Raw genomic sequence first — 16,215 nt, 5'->3', positions numbered from 1 at the left:
GTTGCGAATTCTTTACACTTATTAACAGCACCTTTGACCAGTATAACAATAATAAATCCCAGTTCATCAAAATATAAAACTACTATACACTATGTAATGAATAAAACACAATGGAGCGTGCTGTAATCAACACAACTAAGAGGCTGTCTAATGTGGACTTTAACACTCCAAAGCTGATTACTTTCTCATAACAGAACATCCTGAAGTAGTTTGTTCCTCAATTTGCCCACATTTTTTTATTTATTAATGAATGACACCAGAGTGAAAACATTATTTTAAAAACTGCTTAGCTGGTTAATAACCTTATTTTTTACATTCCAGTGTGATTTCAAGAAAGTACAGCCTACACCTAAACTTTTTCCCCAATAATAGGCCTAAATTCCTGTCCAGAATTTAGAATCCAGATCTGACGATCTGATCCGCTATAGCCAGGTTGTCATCGACGGAGTGACCGCAGGAAAATCTATGTAGAAAGCATTTTCCGTACGATTCTGCAAGCAACAAATAACACTGCAAAGTAGAAGGATGCTCTGAAAATGCTTTTAAAAATCAAAATAAATAAATGCATGTGTAGTTTTTTTTTATTTATACTCTAGGCTTCCTATAAGCAGAGTAGGCTATCATATGTTTAAAAAAAAAAGTTATTAACTGCTCTTTAGTTTCATTCTAACCGGTTTCAAACTAAAGAGGCGATGAGGAACGCTGGAGCAGGAATGGAAAAATATTGTTTCTGTTCAGAATTAACCAAAATGAAAAATGAATCATTTCTAATCTAATCTATACAATATGACATATCTAAAAGCCTTGACACCAGTTTAGAAGTCTAAAGTTGTTCCTGTTGCTCAATAACACACACACACACACACACACACACACACACACACAGAGTAGACTGTTTGCTCAGTGATACAGATTATTTCAGAGCTCATCACAGTCCATTATCATGGCTGTAATATTCCAGACTTTATAACGTTTCAGTTTTGAACCCAGATTCAAACAGACGCTGTGCCTCTTCTCTGTCATTAACGTGACTCTGAACTGCAATGGCTGTCAGCTGTAATCCAAATCATGAGCATTGCTCTGATGCTGGCGTGCCGGAGAATTGTGCCGAGAACCGTTAACATCAACGTCAACATCAGCTGAAAGATGAAAGGTGACATGAAGGTTGCTGCTTCTTTAAGACGGAGCAGAGACATCACGTCCATCCAGAGATCAACAGCTCGCATGCATCGTGTCATAACAAATCAGCATCGTTTAAAAAGCAGTGATGGAAAAGGTTATAAAAGCAAATATTGCTTTACTGAAATAGGAATTATAAGGCAAGGCCACAATTTACAATCTGTAAAACACTACATCTAGCTATTAATGAACAAGTAAGAATTCATTTTTTCTCTTAATAGATCATTATTTACTACTTTTAAATAACCACAGTATAAAATACATAAGAATTCTACAGAATTTGTTCTTGTAGGTCTGAGTTTCATTAATATCAACTCTCAGGTAAAGCAGCATACACTGTTACATTCTTCATACACCACAGCAATTTTTTTTATTAAAAGATGACGCGTTGCACTTTTTATCCATTTATAGTTACGTCTAATATCGTGAAATCAGCTGTCATCTTGTGAACACTTCCCTATGTTGGAAAACTTAAAACTTACAGCTTTAGGTCTGACTTTTACAAAGTGTTGACACTGGAGACTCCTTCCATAAATGTTAAATAAACTTCTTACTTCACCATATCAATGATTACACTTTTTCTTTATTAAATAACTTTTTTTTTTAAATGTGGTCTGCCATGTAAGTCCCTGTGAATGAGCTGTTGCTATAGAAATGATAACATATTAGAACGAGGGTGTTACAAACCTGCGGCCAACAGTATTGTCAGAGCTGCTGATATAGAAAATTAATCAACACCGTCTGACCAATCAGATTCGAGAATTCAGCTCTTGTACTGTTTCTTATTGGGTTGGGAGTTTAGCTTCAACCCTTCTGTAAAATTCATTTTAAAGCATGTACTGTAACTGTAACCATGTGAACCATGTCTTTCATTTCGCACTCAGTTGTCTCCTTCCCTCAAACAGCAGCACACTCGCAGCCATGGCAGCATTCAGACTGTCCACTCCTCGCACCATGGGGATCAATAATCTCCGCCCCCTTGTTTCTTTGGTCAACTGCAAGGCTTCCTGGCTCAAACCGTGAGTCTCTCCACCAATCACGATGGCCGTGTGGCTACCAGTCCAACTCATATGATAAGGCTGAGTCTCTAAAACTGGGCCCGCCTGCCTAGACCCGCCCACCTTGTCCTCTTCATCCTCGTCTTCATAATACACTTTCCTGGAGATATGGCGGCTGCTGACCCATCCATAGTCTCCAGCTTTTTTTTGCCGCTGAAGTGTTCCTGAGAGTTCCAGCTGGGTCATGGAGCTGCTCGAGTTGTCAGCTACGTGGACAGTTGTAGTGGGAGGAAGGTGTCTCTGTATATCAGACCAGGACAGACTAGGGATTATGGGAAGGCGAAAGTGGGCGCCCATGGCAGCACGGAGGACCTTGGAATCCCAGACATCCACACAACCTGACAAAGTGAAATTTGCAGAGAATAATAAGGCTTAGAAATTTTAACGAATTCGTAAAAATAATATGTACTTTACTATGAAATTATGCAAATTCAATCCTGATCTTTATATTCAACCCTAAAATAAGCCTCATGAAATGTTTATCAGTAGTCATAACAAGACATTGGTTAGATTCACATTCTGTCCTATTCACATATTTCACAATTTCACATATGAATGACTTTAAATATCAAAATCTACAAAACATTATTATTATTATGCACTGGGTTCATACCTGCACTGAGCAGCACACTGTGGCATCCAGCAGCAGCGGCACAGCGCAACGTCGCACCCAGGTTCCCTGGATCCCGCACGTTATCGCAGATAAGCGTCAAAGGCAATGCCTTCCCACATTTCTCCTCAGAAAATGACATCTGGGACACCTCTGGACGTTTGACGATAGCTGCAAAACCGTGTCATAGTACGGCATACTATTATCAAGGAAATCTGAAATACTCTACACACACACACACTACACAGTACGACATGTAAGGAATAAAATATCACAAGGCATGCTGTTTTAGGAAAATAATCAACGATGAGATGGAATGATGAACCATTATTCCTCTTCCACCACAGCACTTTGCCAACGATTATGATTTTTTATTTATTAATGAGCATTTCATGCTTTTTAACCATTTATAGTTACATTTAAAGTTAGTTCCTGTTGTCACTTTGGTGTTACGTTATAGCAGCTACAAACAGTCGCTCCCTCACCAGCCTCTTTTTTTTCCTCTCTCCTGAAGCTAATAAAACATAGCTTGTCATGTTGCAGAAAAAACGGAAAGTGCAAACTGAGGACGTTGCTGTGGTGGAAATGCGCTGATAGTGGAGACTCCTTCCATAAGTGTTAAATAAATAAATATGTTACAGAAAGCTTTGCCACATCAACAATTAACACTTTCTTTGTTAAATAACATGGTTTTATTATTCAGCCCTATTGTCTGCCCTGTAAATTAGCTGTTACCATAGAAACAACATCGTCTTCGAATGAGTTTGGATTGAACTGAATCGTCTAAATTATAGTGGGAACGATTGTCAGAGCTGCTGTTATAGAAAATTATTCAACGCCTTTTGACCAATCAGATTTCAGAATTTAACTGTGCTGTGGTATAAACTTGAATAGATATTAGAAAATGTTGCTACATGCTTTTAAAACATGGTACCCTGCTTGTAAAGAACATAGGTGATGAAAAGTAAGGAGAAACCTAATAATCTATCAAACCACAGTTTCTTCTTAGTAAGACAAAGTCAGTAAGTCAGACAAAAATAGATTAGTAGAATATAATTAAATTGTTGTCCATGCCATGCAAAGTACAGCGTCCACATTCATTTTATAAACACACTTTCATTTATACCATAATATACCAAAAAATAGTGTGTTATAATTATACCTAATATAATACCTATAATTATACCTATAATACAATATAATTATACCTATAATACAATATAATTATACCTACAATATTAGTTTGTAAGCTAGTCATGAATTTCGCATTAAAAAATTTCCAGCCCTACTAGTGCATTACCTATCATATCGAGTGCCGTGTTGAGATCAGGCCCGAGTCGGACGTCCTCCAGCTTGACTTTGACTAAGCTGGCTTGTGTGAGTTTGCTTACAGGAAGCTCCTGAAGTCTCTCCACTGTACTGAAGAAGATGGTGAGTGGTGAAGCCCCTGCGTCCAGCGCGTCAGAAATGAGACGTCTTCCTTCCAGGAGGATTTTGCCTTGCTGTTCACGAAGCTTCTTCGACCGAGCCAAGTTCACCAAACGTCTGTAAATGGTAAAAGAGATAAAGAAGTTAAAGGTGCAATGTGTCATTTTTTTTCTTTCTGCTGCCTGCAAAGTGAACTGCAATTTCATTGTAAACTCTGACAAGCTTTTTCTTTTCCTTGCTGCCGAACATGTGCATGCCTTGTGAATTGCGTTTTAAGGAAAACTGTTCCTGCTGAAGGTGGAGCTAGTTTCAGGGCCAGAAATTCAAATCCTGAAATAACAAATCCTGAAATAAAGAAACTAGATAGATTCATATCACAGAAATATTTCACATCAGCATTTTTTTTAAAGGCTTCTTCGAAACATTATGATCATTAAAGACACAGGAACATGTTAAACCGTTACAAATGGCACCTTTAAAGGTCATGACTTCAACACAAAAATCCATAAAATGAAAATACATGTTGATAGATGCAGTGGTGTAGCAGGTAGTGCTGCGACGTCACTGCTCCAGGGCCCCTGATTCAATCCCTAGCTTGGATTCCCATCTCTGCTGAGTTTCACATGTTCTCCCAGTGTCCATGTGGGTTCCCCCAGGGTTCCCCGGTTTCCTCCTATCTCTCAAACACATGCCGGTAGGTGGATTGTTTCTCTGAATTGTCCTTAAGTGTGTGAATATGTGTATGTGCATGGTGTCCTGCACTGAACTGGTGTTCCATGAAGGTTGTTTTCGCACCTCACACACAGTTTTCCCAGGATATGCTCCAGATCCATCACAACCCTGACCTAACTGAAGATGAATGAAGGTCAAGGATAACTGCAACACCAGCATGCATGACATTTAGGATTGATGCCACTCATTGTTAGATTACTACATAGGCTTCATTAGGCTTAGGAATTCCATCCCCCAAAAAAGTTACAGGACTTGACAGTACTTACGAGACTCTCTTGTCATCAGGCTGCGCCTTTTCATACCGCAGACTTCCCACCTGGTGGAAACATGGAGGTCTGGAGGACAAAGCACGACTTGCTTGTTTGCTTGTTGTTTTCTCGGGATGTGACTCTGAAACTGTCCTCGTCGTGTCTCCGGGTTTCTGACACACATTTCTGTGGTTCGTTTGCAGCATGGACTCCAGTGCTGAAGGAGAACATGCAGGATGCTCGGGTTTCACTTCTGACTTCAGGATTATCTCCTCCACAGAAGAAGAAGAAGAAGAAGTGGTCGGTGGTCTGCGCCTCACTGTGCGCACATATCTGTTACTGGTTCTTACAGTCAGAGTTGGTTTGAGGATTGTACACACACCTCTCATGCACCACATGAGCGTCGCCATATTGCCTAAGTGAGGTGAAGTGTCGTTTGCGAATGTGTCGGCTCTTTGAGTCGGCTCTCTGAGTCGAACCTTAAGATTCGACTCGCATATCTGAGCCGTATTTTCTGCCTTGTTTTCCCGTTATTTGTAGGTGTAGGCAATTATTTTAAGTGAAATCTTTTATTTTAAACATCTAAACTTTTCATTAATGTCAACTGTCAGGTGTCTATCCCCAACTTTGTCCTGTTTACTAGTGCATTTGAATGCCCCAATAATTGTTCGACAGTTAGCCAAAATGCTAGCTTAATCCTTTCCATTTCATTATTCACGACAAGTAAGTGTATGGCTGTAAACAAATTAATTTATATCAGTAAGTGTTTTGACTTGTATCTTAACCACTAAAGCTAATTAGCTTGGCTAGTCTATTTAAGATGACGGTTGACCAGCAACGCTGCGAAGCTTCAATACAAAATGGCTCCTGAGTCGTTTTAGAGCCGAGAGAGTCGACTCCTAATGGTGAGGTGAGTCGAATAATCTGACTCACTGAACAGAGCCCAGGAAACCGAAAATTGGCGTTGTGTGTGTGTGTGTGTGTGTGTGTGTGTGTGTGTGTTTTTTTTTTTTTACCCGCATTAGGGTAAATCCCGCCTCCTGCTCTGTGATTGGCTAATTCGTCATTACATGCTTTTCGCTGAGATCGCTGATAGGACAGTTCAGTTGTCAACTACTAGTATGGAGTTTATTTTGTATTAATTCACTGTGGTGTTGTTGTTGTTGTTGATGTTGTTGATGTTGTTGATGTTGATGTTGATGATGGGGGCAGTCGTGGCCTAATGGATAGCGAGTCGGACTTGCAACCCGAAGGTGAACCTGAAGGTTGTGGGTTCGAGTCTCGGGTCCGGCAGGGATTGTAGGTGGGGGGAGTGAATGACCAGCGCTCTCTCCCACCCTCAATACCACGACTGAGGTGAGACCCTTGAGCAAGGCACCGAACCCCTGACTGCTCCCTGGGTGCCGCAGCGAAAAAGGCTGCCCACTGCTCCGGGTGTGTGTGTTCACTACTGTGTGTGTGCAGAGCACAAATTCCTAGTATGGGTCACCATACTTGGCCACAAGTCACTTCACTAATGTAATAATAATAATGATAAGATAAGATAATCCTTTATTCGTCCCCAGTGGGGATATAAAAAAAATAAAAAATATATGTAAGTATAAAAAATATAAAAGAGACACACCAAGAATGCAGAAAAACACAAACACACAACAGTATTAAAGTGACACTGCATTATTGCACTGTTCCCATGAGATGGGGGGTTACCAAATAATAATAATAATTTAGTCTTGCTTGGCTTTGCTTCTAGAGTCAGTTTATCTCATTAATTGTCTCTCGGATGAGGGGGTCTTTGATGAAAAATGAAGGAAATGTTCAATATCTTGGATCTTCAAGCTTCACGATTCCGACGGATTTGTCAGGTTTTACACAAACTTGTCGAGCCCATGAAAGTTAAAGTCATGTAAATATTTCTAAGTTTCTGCTTTGCACTCAGGTTTTTTTTTAATTATCAGGTTATTGCTGATAATATAATCTGTACTGAGAAACATTTGTATGGAATTAGAGAAGAACGCGCAGGAGAAGCATTTTCACTAGCACTCCCAGACTCTCAGACACTGTAGATTTGTATCTGCTTTTATTGTTATGAATTTGCTTTTTATTATTAAGAGATGATCTGAGTCTTATGCTCTGTTGTTATCTGTTTTTGACTGATAAATCAAATCCAGCATATTTTACACTGCTTTAAAATGAAAACAGAAAGAAACTAGATAATAACGAACCATCTCCTCTGAATAGAACTATAAGGAAAGGGTTTGTCTGGTGGTTTTCAGTAGCATTTTAATATTTCACATAGGTTTCTTCAGAAATGTGCATTAGAAAGTAAATAATTCAGAACTGCGGACAGCTCTCGAGCTGCACTTAAATGTGAGGCAGTGGGCGGGGTCAGAGCTTAATCCGCGATGTGATTGGTTGTTCTGTCATGACGAGCCAATCGGATATGAGCTCCACGTCAACCACCAGCGATAATGGAGATAACGGAGATTATGTTGTTTATGTCGCCATAACTTTGGCTCTGGTGATTATTTGGATGGCGTTTGATTATGAAATGGCTGTGGTAGGATTGTTTTAAAGATAATTTGTCATGGATTCTACGACATGGATGAAAGAAATGTAGGATGAAGTTCATTTTCAGAGCCAAACAGTGAATGTAATGGGTGCTGATGGGAGCAAGAGCAATAAGGTTTGGACTGAGTCTGAGTGCACTTACTGGAGTTTTCTGTTTCCCTTATCATTTAATTATATTCTTTTATACTCTTTATGATGTGTATACACTGTGTTGTTCACTAAATATAAATGTGCTTAATCATATTTAGCTCTACAAGCAAATAAATAAATATAAAAAAGAATTAATTCATTAATTTTGTAGGGCATCTAAAATCCTGACTGGGTGTAGATTATATTAATCTCTGAGCAATCTCTCAAGCTGTTTGTCTTGGCTCAAATTAACTGTGTTACTTTAGGAATAAAAATACCTTATATTAGGAAGAAAAAAAAACATTCACAGCATGATGGAATGGAATAAGATTGATTTATTGGTTCCTACTGAATATTTAGTGCAATACATATGGAAGTAAAAGCCATTATTTCATCCCCTATATACAGTACGTACACTTTCAGAAATGACTTTCTTTGTCGCTGGGGTGGTATCATCAATTTTGTACATTTACTATGCATACTATATGACCAAAAATTTGTGGACACCTGACCGTCTCACTCATATGTGGTTCTTCTGCAAACTGTCACCACAAATTTGGAAGCACAGCATAGAGTAGTTACAGTTTCCCTTCATTGGAACTACGAGGCTCAAACCTGTTCCAGCATGACAATGCCCCTGTGCACAAAGCGAGCTCCATGAAGACATGGTGTGTGAATGTTGGAGTGGAAGAACTGGAGTGTCCTGCACAGAGCCCTGACCTCAACCCCACTGAACACCTTTAGGGTGAACTGGAACACCGACTGAACCCCAGACATCAGCGCCTGACCTCACTAATGCTCTTGTGGCTGAATGAACACAAATCCCCACAGCCACACTCCAAAATCTAATGGAAAGCCTTCACAGAAGAGTGGAGCTTATTATAACTGTGGGCAATCCGCAGTCTGTGTCCCATCACATGCATGTACACCACATAAACCTTCCCAGGTAAAAGAATCATATGAAAGGTACAAACGATGTACCACCACATCTACAAGGAAGAGTACAGTTCAGTACTTTATTTCTGATGGTGTTCTAAGAGACCTATATATTGATGTGATGTCGGTATCTGATCCTGCCATGGCTTGTCTTGACCTCCGGACCTGCCTGATTCATCCTTTTGCTTGTTGATAAACTTACTAACCATTATTACTTACAACCACTGCATTATTCTTCATTTATTACAGAATCCACCACAGCATAAGGAGGAAAGTCACTACTCATCTGGATGGCGTGGCTTCCTATCCAGTTTGGGCGTCTCTGTTCCTTCAAGGTTGCACATCGGGTCACGGAGAATGATTCGGGACAAGAGGACGTCTGTCCCAGAGTATGTGCTGTCTTCAGTGCCTGGCCCTGAGAAACTGCACATGGAGTGGGACCTCCCCGCGTTTATCACCATGTTCCTTCCCGAGTTTCCCCACCGCAACGCCCCTGGACATGAGCACTTCCAGGTCGGGAAAAAAGTTCTTCATCCCACACATGACGTTATGTTTGTTTTTTTTCAACTGGTAACAAAGTTACATGTCTAATTTTGATACACAGTCAAGTTTTCCTGAAATACTCTTCATGCTGTACCCTCAGATCCTGGGTTACATTGCCAAAGGATCATTTGGTCCCATCTTGAAGGTGAAGGACAAGTTAAAACAAAAGACTTATGCAGTTAAGGTAAATGTATTACTTCTATTTCTCATATCATTCTATATTATTATGCTGTTGAAAGTGTTGATTAATTTTCTATAACAGCAGCTCTGACAATAGTGCGCTCTTTCTACATATGATATTACTATAAACCAGTAAAAATGCTGTTATTTAACAGAGTAAAACACGTAATTGTTTATATGGTGAAGTTTTCTGTGAGAAGATGTTTTAGTTTAATAGCTATACATTAATGGAAGGAGCCTCCAGTGTCAGCGCTTTGTCACGATCAGTAGGTTTTCCAACATGGGAAAGGTTAGGTCTTCAGGACAGACAAGTTTACGCTTTCCAGTTTCTCGGTAACGTGAGATGTGATGTCATAGCGTGCTGTTTCATGTTAATTTAGGTAGCGGGTTCACGTGTGTCCTATCAGGGTGAAATTAATTTGACCTTTTTTTTCTCCTTTGAACTGGGTTTCAGGGAATTTCAAGGGCAGTTTATTGATATTTGGGGAAAAAGCTTTGCCGGCTAGGCTAAAAATAAGTATTTAAACACTGCTATAATCCCAGTCGCTTTCTCTATTGAACCAGCTATTTTTACAGCTGGCTTCAGATTTCAGGTCAGTCAGATCAATTTGAAAACAAAGCTATACTGATGTGTGACACTCATGTTCAACATACGAGTCATTCTCAGTCAATGGCTTGATAAGGTGATTATTTCAGAGTTGAATAGCTCAGTAAAGGATATAGTGATCTAGTGAAGATGTGTTTGGATTTAGATTGGAAATCTGAAACCTGGCGTCGATCAAAGATAAACCATTTAGGGCTTGTATTTCTGTCTAAAGTCCCAGAAATGCAGTGCTTTTTCTTTTTTATGATTTATTCAAAAAAGAACTTCAGTTTCACAACGATACACTATCACAGTCCATCAGTACTTCCTCGACACATGTAATTATACAGTGAAAAGCCTCAGTGCTTTTCACCAAATCTGCAACACAGCTTTTCCAGTATTTTCCCCAGCATCAACTTCTTTTAAAACAAATTATGTACAATAGAACAAGAGGAGATTACATTCTACATACGATCATATACATACCTACATATACATTACTGTATATTACACCATTACACATTCATCAGTTCAACAAAAATCTGACCTTATGGATTTAATATATACTCAATCCACTTCATGGCTCTGGATTCAACCATTTTCTTGCAGTTGTCTTTTTGAGAACCAAGATCATATCTTTGCTTATTCTACGTTGTGAGTGGAATCTTCCTCAAATATAATATATCACATTTAAAAAGGAATGTCTCTATGCTTTTTCAATAGTATCTCTCTATGGCAAACTGCCTCATTTTAATAATGGTTTAAAAAACATGTACAGTAGGAGCAATGGCACCCCCTGTGAGATTCAGATGCTTAAGAGAAGAGTATTTCAGTGAGGTTTATGAGATCTGAGTTCTCATACAGTGCGTATGTGTTTGGGAACTTAGGTCATCCCGAAGTCTGAGATTCTTCGTCTGGGTGTGTTGGACCAGTCTAAGGAAGAGGTGATAGTCCAGGTTAGTACAAGTGCAGCCCATGTATAGTATATTCATGTTTTTTGAGCTTTTAGCTCAAATTGTAACATCTGTAGTTGAATGCATAGTCCATAGTTTCAAAAAAGTGGTCTTATTACCTTTATGTTTAGTTTAAGAACAGAGTTTGCTCAGCCGAAAAAAAAAAATCTGGGTACAATATTTGAATCAGTGAAGTGCAAGAATTTCTTCAGAGAATGTAAACTGAGGGTGAAGAGTCATCATCTCTTTATTACCTCTGTGTAAAGTTTAGGTGTTTTGATCCCTCAGTAGTTCGCTGACTCAGCTATCCTGTGTCGTTGTTGTTTAACTGTTGCTTTGCAGCGTCAGGTCCGCCACCCTTTCGTCCATGACCTGCAGGACTGCTGGCAGACCCAGCACCACCTCTTTATTAGTGAGTGACTCAGAACCCGCCCCCCTCGGTCCAGCTTTCCTCCTTCCCTCACGTCAGGATGTTAATCTTGCCTTCACCCAATCAGTGTTTCCCCCCAAGCTGTCACAAACTCCCTTATACCCACGTGTAGACTTCTGTGCTCTTTTACTTCAAGCATCTTGACCTCAGAAGAAGGAATGAACTTAAAAAGTCATTCTAAATCAGATGACAAGATTTTTTTGTGGTTATATCCAGTGTGCAGTGTAGTTCAGAAATCACTGCAGAACCCAAAATGTCTGGAATGGAAACTAGAGATAAACTAGATATGTCCTTTATTTATTCTGTATTGATTTCCCATTATTTGCTTGAAGAAAGCAGAACAGAACTGCAAAGCTGCATAGGCAAGAGTCTAGAATAACAAAGTAGCTGCCTGTCCGTTTTCAGTACCAGAAATTGCTCTCTTTGTGTCTTTGAGCGAGAGCATGTTGTCCCACCCACATAGTGACCTGACCTGATGTCCTATTGTGAAGAAGAGAAGTAACAAAATCCACTGTTGCAATGGCACATCACACCCAACGTCCCATCCCTCTTCGCTCCTTTTTTCTCTTCCCCTTCACTAGTTGCCTATAAAACAGTGTTGAGAATGAGTTGTGATGTCTGATCCACTGAATTCACCCTCCTATATTAATAAATATCCCTGTGTGATTATATCAGCTGTAGAACAACATCTGAGACTGCATGCTAGTGTACTTTTAGATTCACACTCTAATGCTGCATTCGACTTAACTCGGAAGTGTGAAGTCGCACCCCGGCATTACATCATTTTTGACCTCCGTGCGTCAAAAGTGGGGGGAAAAAGACAAGTGATGTATAGTTGAGTGATGTATAGTTACCTCCTCAGAACAGCGACCTGTATAATCAGTGTTAGTCAATAACAAGCGAATATGTCTGTATGTTGATAACCTTAAACTAATACATGTATATAACAGTATATCTTATTTAAAGGTAAGAAGTCCTAATTTGTTTACTGTTCATGCTGTGAGCAGCCATGTTGATTTGACGTAACTTGCTGAACTCTGGGTTGACGAGACTGTCCCAAATAGGAATTCCGAATTGAGGGGGCCTGCTTTTGTTTTGCCTAGGTGGAAATTTTGAGTTATGACAATTTGTCGAATGCAGGATAAGAAAAAGGACGGGTCTATGTTTATCTGAAACCTTGCTTATTTCTGTCAGTTTTAGTTGTGTGTATATATATATATATATATATATATAAGGGAGGGAACATGTGTGAGATGGATGGTCTTGACATATAACACACATGATCCTCTGTGTGTCTAAGTGACAGATTGAGACTATTATCCTGCTTATTTCCTTGTTGTCTCTCTAGTGTGTGATTACTGCAGTACAGGAGACTTATACACCTACTGGGTGATGATCGGTCAGTTTGGAGAGGATGCTGTTAAGGTGTTTGCTGCTGAGCTCGGTTCTGCTCTAGGTAAGGATCTTAAAGGCGATTGCTTATCGGTGGAGAGCGGTACATTTATGTTTGTTTTTTTCACATATTGCAGGGTTTCTTCACGATTTTGGAATCATCCACCGCGATGTTAAGGTACGTACATTTTTGTCTCGTATTGAGGTGACATAATGAGCGATCAAATGATCAGATCTGAAGGATCTGAAATGTCTGTTTTTATTTCTCCTCTAGATGGAGAATGTCCTTTTATCAGATGAGGGTAAGTACAGTCTGTACTCTGCATGTTGACCACTAGAGGGTGCTGTAGATTGGTTTTGACTTTATAGAATTTAGCACAGAATATTCCAGAATTTGTGCTGAATCTTTACACCATTCAGAGATCTTAAAACACACAGTGATGTTAATTAAACTGCCTTCAGTATTAAAGATTTATTTAATTTGATTGCACATATAGGTCTCTGTCCATAATATAGTATCGATAACATTGTTAGAGACTGTAATGGATGTCAAATGATACTGTTACATGGACATGTGTTAATGGATCTGAATATTGTAGTGATTTGTTGTTTTCACGTGTGTCACGTGTGTGTCAGGACATTTACGCCTGGCTGATTTCGGTTTGTCCCGGAGGCTCGAACGTGGAGGAAGGGCATTCACCATCTGCGGGACAATTCAGTACATGGGTACATTACTTCCAATAACAGAATGAAATAAATATTAAAAGATGTAAATTGATGTATCCTCTGTGTATGAAATGAACTGTTATTATAACTAATATTGCCATTTGGTTTGTTTGAAATGTTTAGAGTAACCTCCTCGTAACAGCACAGTATTGTGTAAAAGTTTCCTCCAGCCTTCAGTCTTACAAAAGCTTCCTGTTGCATTACAGCTCCTGAAGTGCTGAGCGGGGGTCCATACAGCCACGCTGCTGATTGGTGGTCCCTCGGGATCCTGCTCTTCACATTGGCTACTGGCAAGGTGGAGTCATAAAACAGGTCACTGACACGTGACTGCGTCACTGTGCAGGGACATTTATAATCAGTGATGCTGGACTGCAAGTGACACAGACTCCAGACTTTATTTATTTGGAACAATATACTTGAATCACAGTAGTGACTTTACACTTTATTTCTCAGATTAATACTGTGGAGACTTTACATTTTTAGCAAAATATTCAATGGGTTTAGAGAAGCAGCACACAGGAAGTGATGCAATACCTTCGTTACTCCATACTCTCTCTAAAAAAAAACCTGTTCTCTGAATCAGTTCGTTTTTGTGCTCACGTTACATTACAGATTGGACATTTACCAAAAAAAAATTAAGAAACATAAATCATAGTATAGTCTTACTTTGAATAGTCATAATTTTAGACTTAAGTACTAAAAAATAAAATATGCATATATATATATATATATATATATATATATATATAGAGAGAGAGAGAGAGAGAGAGAGAGAGACTATATATATATATATATATATATATATATATATGTATATATATACAGCGAGAGAGTGAGAGACAGAGTATGGGACTTTTGATCTCAGGATTGTGGGTTTGAGCCCCACGCTGGGCGCAAACCCCAGCCACTGAACAGGCTAGTGCACTCTCAGTGCCAGTCCCAAGACTGGGTAATTGAGGAGGGTTGCGTCAGGAAGGGTATCCAGTGTAAAACCTGTGCCAAATCAATATGCGGACAATGGAAGGTTATCCGCTGTGGGGACCCCTAACGGGAGCAGCTGAAAGAACAACAACAACATAACCCATTCAAGACCTGAAGGAAATTTATAACTAAAACAATTAATCTGTAAAACACTATACCTCAAATTCTTTCATTTGAGTTACTATAAAGAGCACTTTGCACTTTATAGTAACTCCAATAACCACACTTTACAACTGTGGTAAGCAGAAAAGCATAAGCCATGAACAGGAATCTGAGGCTACAGTGGGCACAAACTCACCCAAACTGGACAGTTGAAGATTGGAAAAAGACCAGGCAATGTTTTCCCAATCTTAGCTATGCTAAATTGCCCCAAGGTGTGAAGGAGTGTGTGCATGGTGTCCTTTGATGGACTCGCATCCTATCCAGAGTGTATTGCCACCTCGTGCTCAATGTTCCCGGGACAAGATCCACCACGACCCTGACCAGGATAGAGCACTTACTGAAGATAGAGTGAACAAATACGTCCTGCCTTTTTACAGTGACCCGAGGGCCCTAAGCGACACGTGACTGCTTACATCACTTATATGTAGAATCAGCTTTGAATGTGTGTTTGTTTCCTGAGTTGGTGCTTGGTACTTAATAACCTCACTTCTTCTCACAGTTCCCTGTACCTCCAGAGTCAGATCACTGTTGCATGCTGAGGAAGGTGCGCTGCTTCCCCTACGAGATGCCCAGAAGCTTCTCTCCTGCATTCGCCCTTCTGCTGACTGAGGTGAGTAATAAACACTCCCTGGAGGTTGGTTCAGTGTTAAAGTTATCATCAGACCAATTAGTCCTGGATCCTGATGTCTAAGGCATGATCTCATCCTGACTTTCTCATCCCTGCCAGCTGCTGTGTAAGACCCCGGCACGTCGCCTGCGAACGCTGGAGCGCTTCAAGCGTCAAACCTTTTTCCGTGGCACTCCGTTCGACTCGCAGCTGTTACAGAAAAGCCCAATGGTCCAGATCCTGGAACTGAAGAAGAGGCCCGATCGCCCTGCCAAAGCCTGCCGAGGTCTTACGCTCGAACCGTTTCCCAATTTTGATTTCGACTGTGATTTCCTCGGAGATTCAACCTCCACCACTGCTCAAGAAACCCTAACACTGGCCAGTGTGGAACTAGAAGAGGTCCTCGACCAAGGGCAAGTACCTCAGGGCAACGTTCCACAGAGAACATTTTTGTAGCAAGATGCAAACTGAATGTTGTTAGATTGAAATGTGTGGCACAGGATTGTTCAAACTGTGTATATTCTATAATTTCCATCATTTGTCATTTCACTGTGAGAATTAATTGTGTCCCTTGATATTATTTAGAATTTTTTAGCAATATATTTCAAAGTATGTTTCATGCCAAAGTATAATATTAAGTATAATATTCATACTACTTGTGAGTTCCCATGCCAAGGCTTTTTTTTTTCCTGCATTTCTCAGGGCTATTGTATATAACACATTAAAACAATTAATTTTAAGGTTAAACTAAAAAAAAAAAAAAACAACAA

General features: G+C 39.8%; 2 protein-coding genes across 2 annotated transcripts; one reads left to right on the top strand and one right to left on the bottom strand.

Moving 5' to 3' along the window:
• Positions 1–1,277: 1,277 nt before the first annotated feature.
• Positions 1,278–6,148, bottom strand: mrm3b (mitochondrial rRNA methyltransferase 3b). The gene is made up of 4 exons (XM_026938780.3): positions 5,274–6,148; positions 4,148–4,392; positions 2,851–3,018; positions 1,278–2,575 (listed from the first exon to the last, which is right to left on the bottom strand). The coding sequence occupies exons 1-4, from the start codon at positions 5,663–5,665 to the stop codon at positions 2,049–2,051; spliced, it is 1,332 nt and encodes a 443-aa protein (XP_026794581.3). The 5' UTR covers positions 5,666–6,148; the 3' UTR covers positions 1,278–2,048.
• A 1,237-nt stretch (positions 6,149–7,385) lies between these two features.
• rskrb (ribosomal protein S6 kinase related b) lies at positions 7,386–16,215 on the top strand. Its single transcript, XM_053240001.1, has 12 exons — positions 7,386–7,938; positions 9,138–9,401; positions 9,532–9,615; positions 11,082–11,150; positions 11,490–11,559; positions 12,926–13,033; positions 13,107–13,147; positions 13,244–13,271; positions 13,606–13,695; positions 13,902–13,990; positions 15,338–15,448; positions 15,566–16,215. The coding sequence occupies exons 1-12, from the start codon at positions 7,909–7,911 to the stop codon at positions 15,899–15,901; spliced, it is 1,320 nt and encodes a 439-aa protein (XP_053095976.1). The 5' UTR covers positions 7,386–7,908; the 3' UTR covers positions 15,902–16,215.

This window comes from Pangasianodon hypophthalmus, chromosome 15 (assembly GCF_027358585.1).
Source record: "Pangasianodon hypophthalmus isolate fPanHyp1 chromosome 15, fPanHyp1.pri, whole genome shotgun sequence".
NCBI classification, from domain to species: domain Eukaryota; kingdom Metazoa; phylum Chordata; class Actinopteri; order Siluriformes; family Pangasiidae; genus Pangasianodon; species Pangasianodon hypophthalmus.
The sequence above is the reverse complement of the archived record's forward strand: the minus strand, read 5'-3'. Positions and strand labels throughout refer to the sequence as shown.

Coding starts and splice junctions, on each gene's coding strand:
- mrm3b (XM_026938780.3), bottom strand. CDS start 5,665: ATGGCGACGCTCATGTGGTGCATGAGAGGTGTGTGTACAATCCTCAAA. Junction 3,019..4,147: donor CACGGCACTCGATATGATAG/GTAATGCACTAG, acceptor ACGGTTTTGCAG/CTATCGTCAAACGTCCAGAG. Junction 2,576..2,850: donor CAGTGTGCTGCTCAGTGCAG/GTATGAACCCAG, acceptor TCACTTTGTCAG/GTTGTGTGGATGTCTGGGAT.
- rskrb (XM_053240001.1), top strand. CDS start 7,909: ATGGGTGCTGATGGGAGCAAGAGCAATAAG. Junction 9,616..11,081: donor AAAAGACTTATGCAGTTAAG/GTAAATGTATTA, acceptor TTGGGAACTTAG/GTCATCCCGAAGTCTGAGAT. Junction 13,034..13,106: donor TGAGCTCGGTTCTGCTCTAG/GTAAGGATCTTA, acceptor CACATATTGCAG/GGTTTCTTCACGATTTTGGA.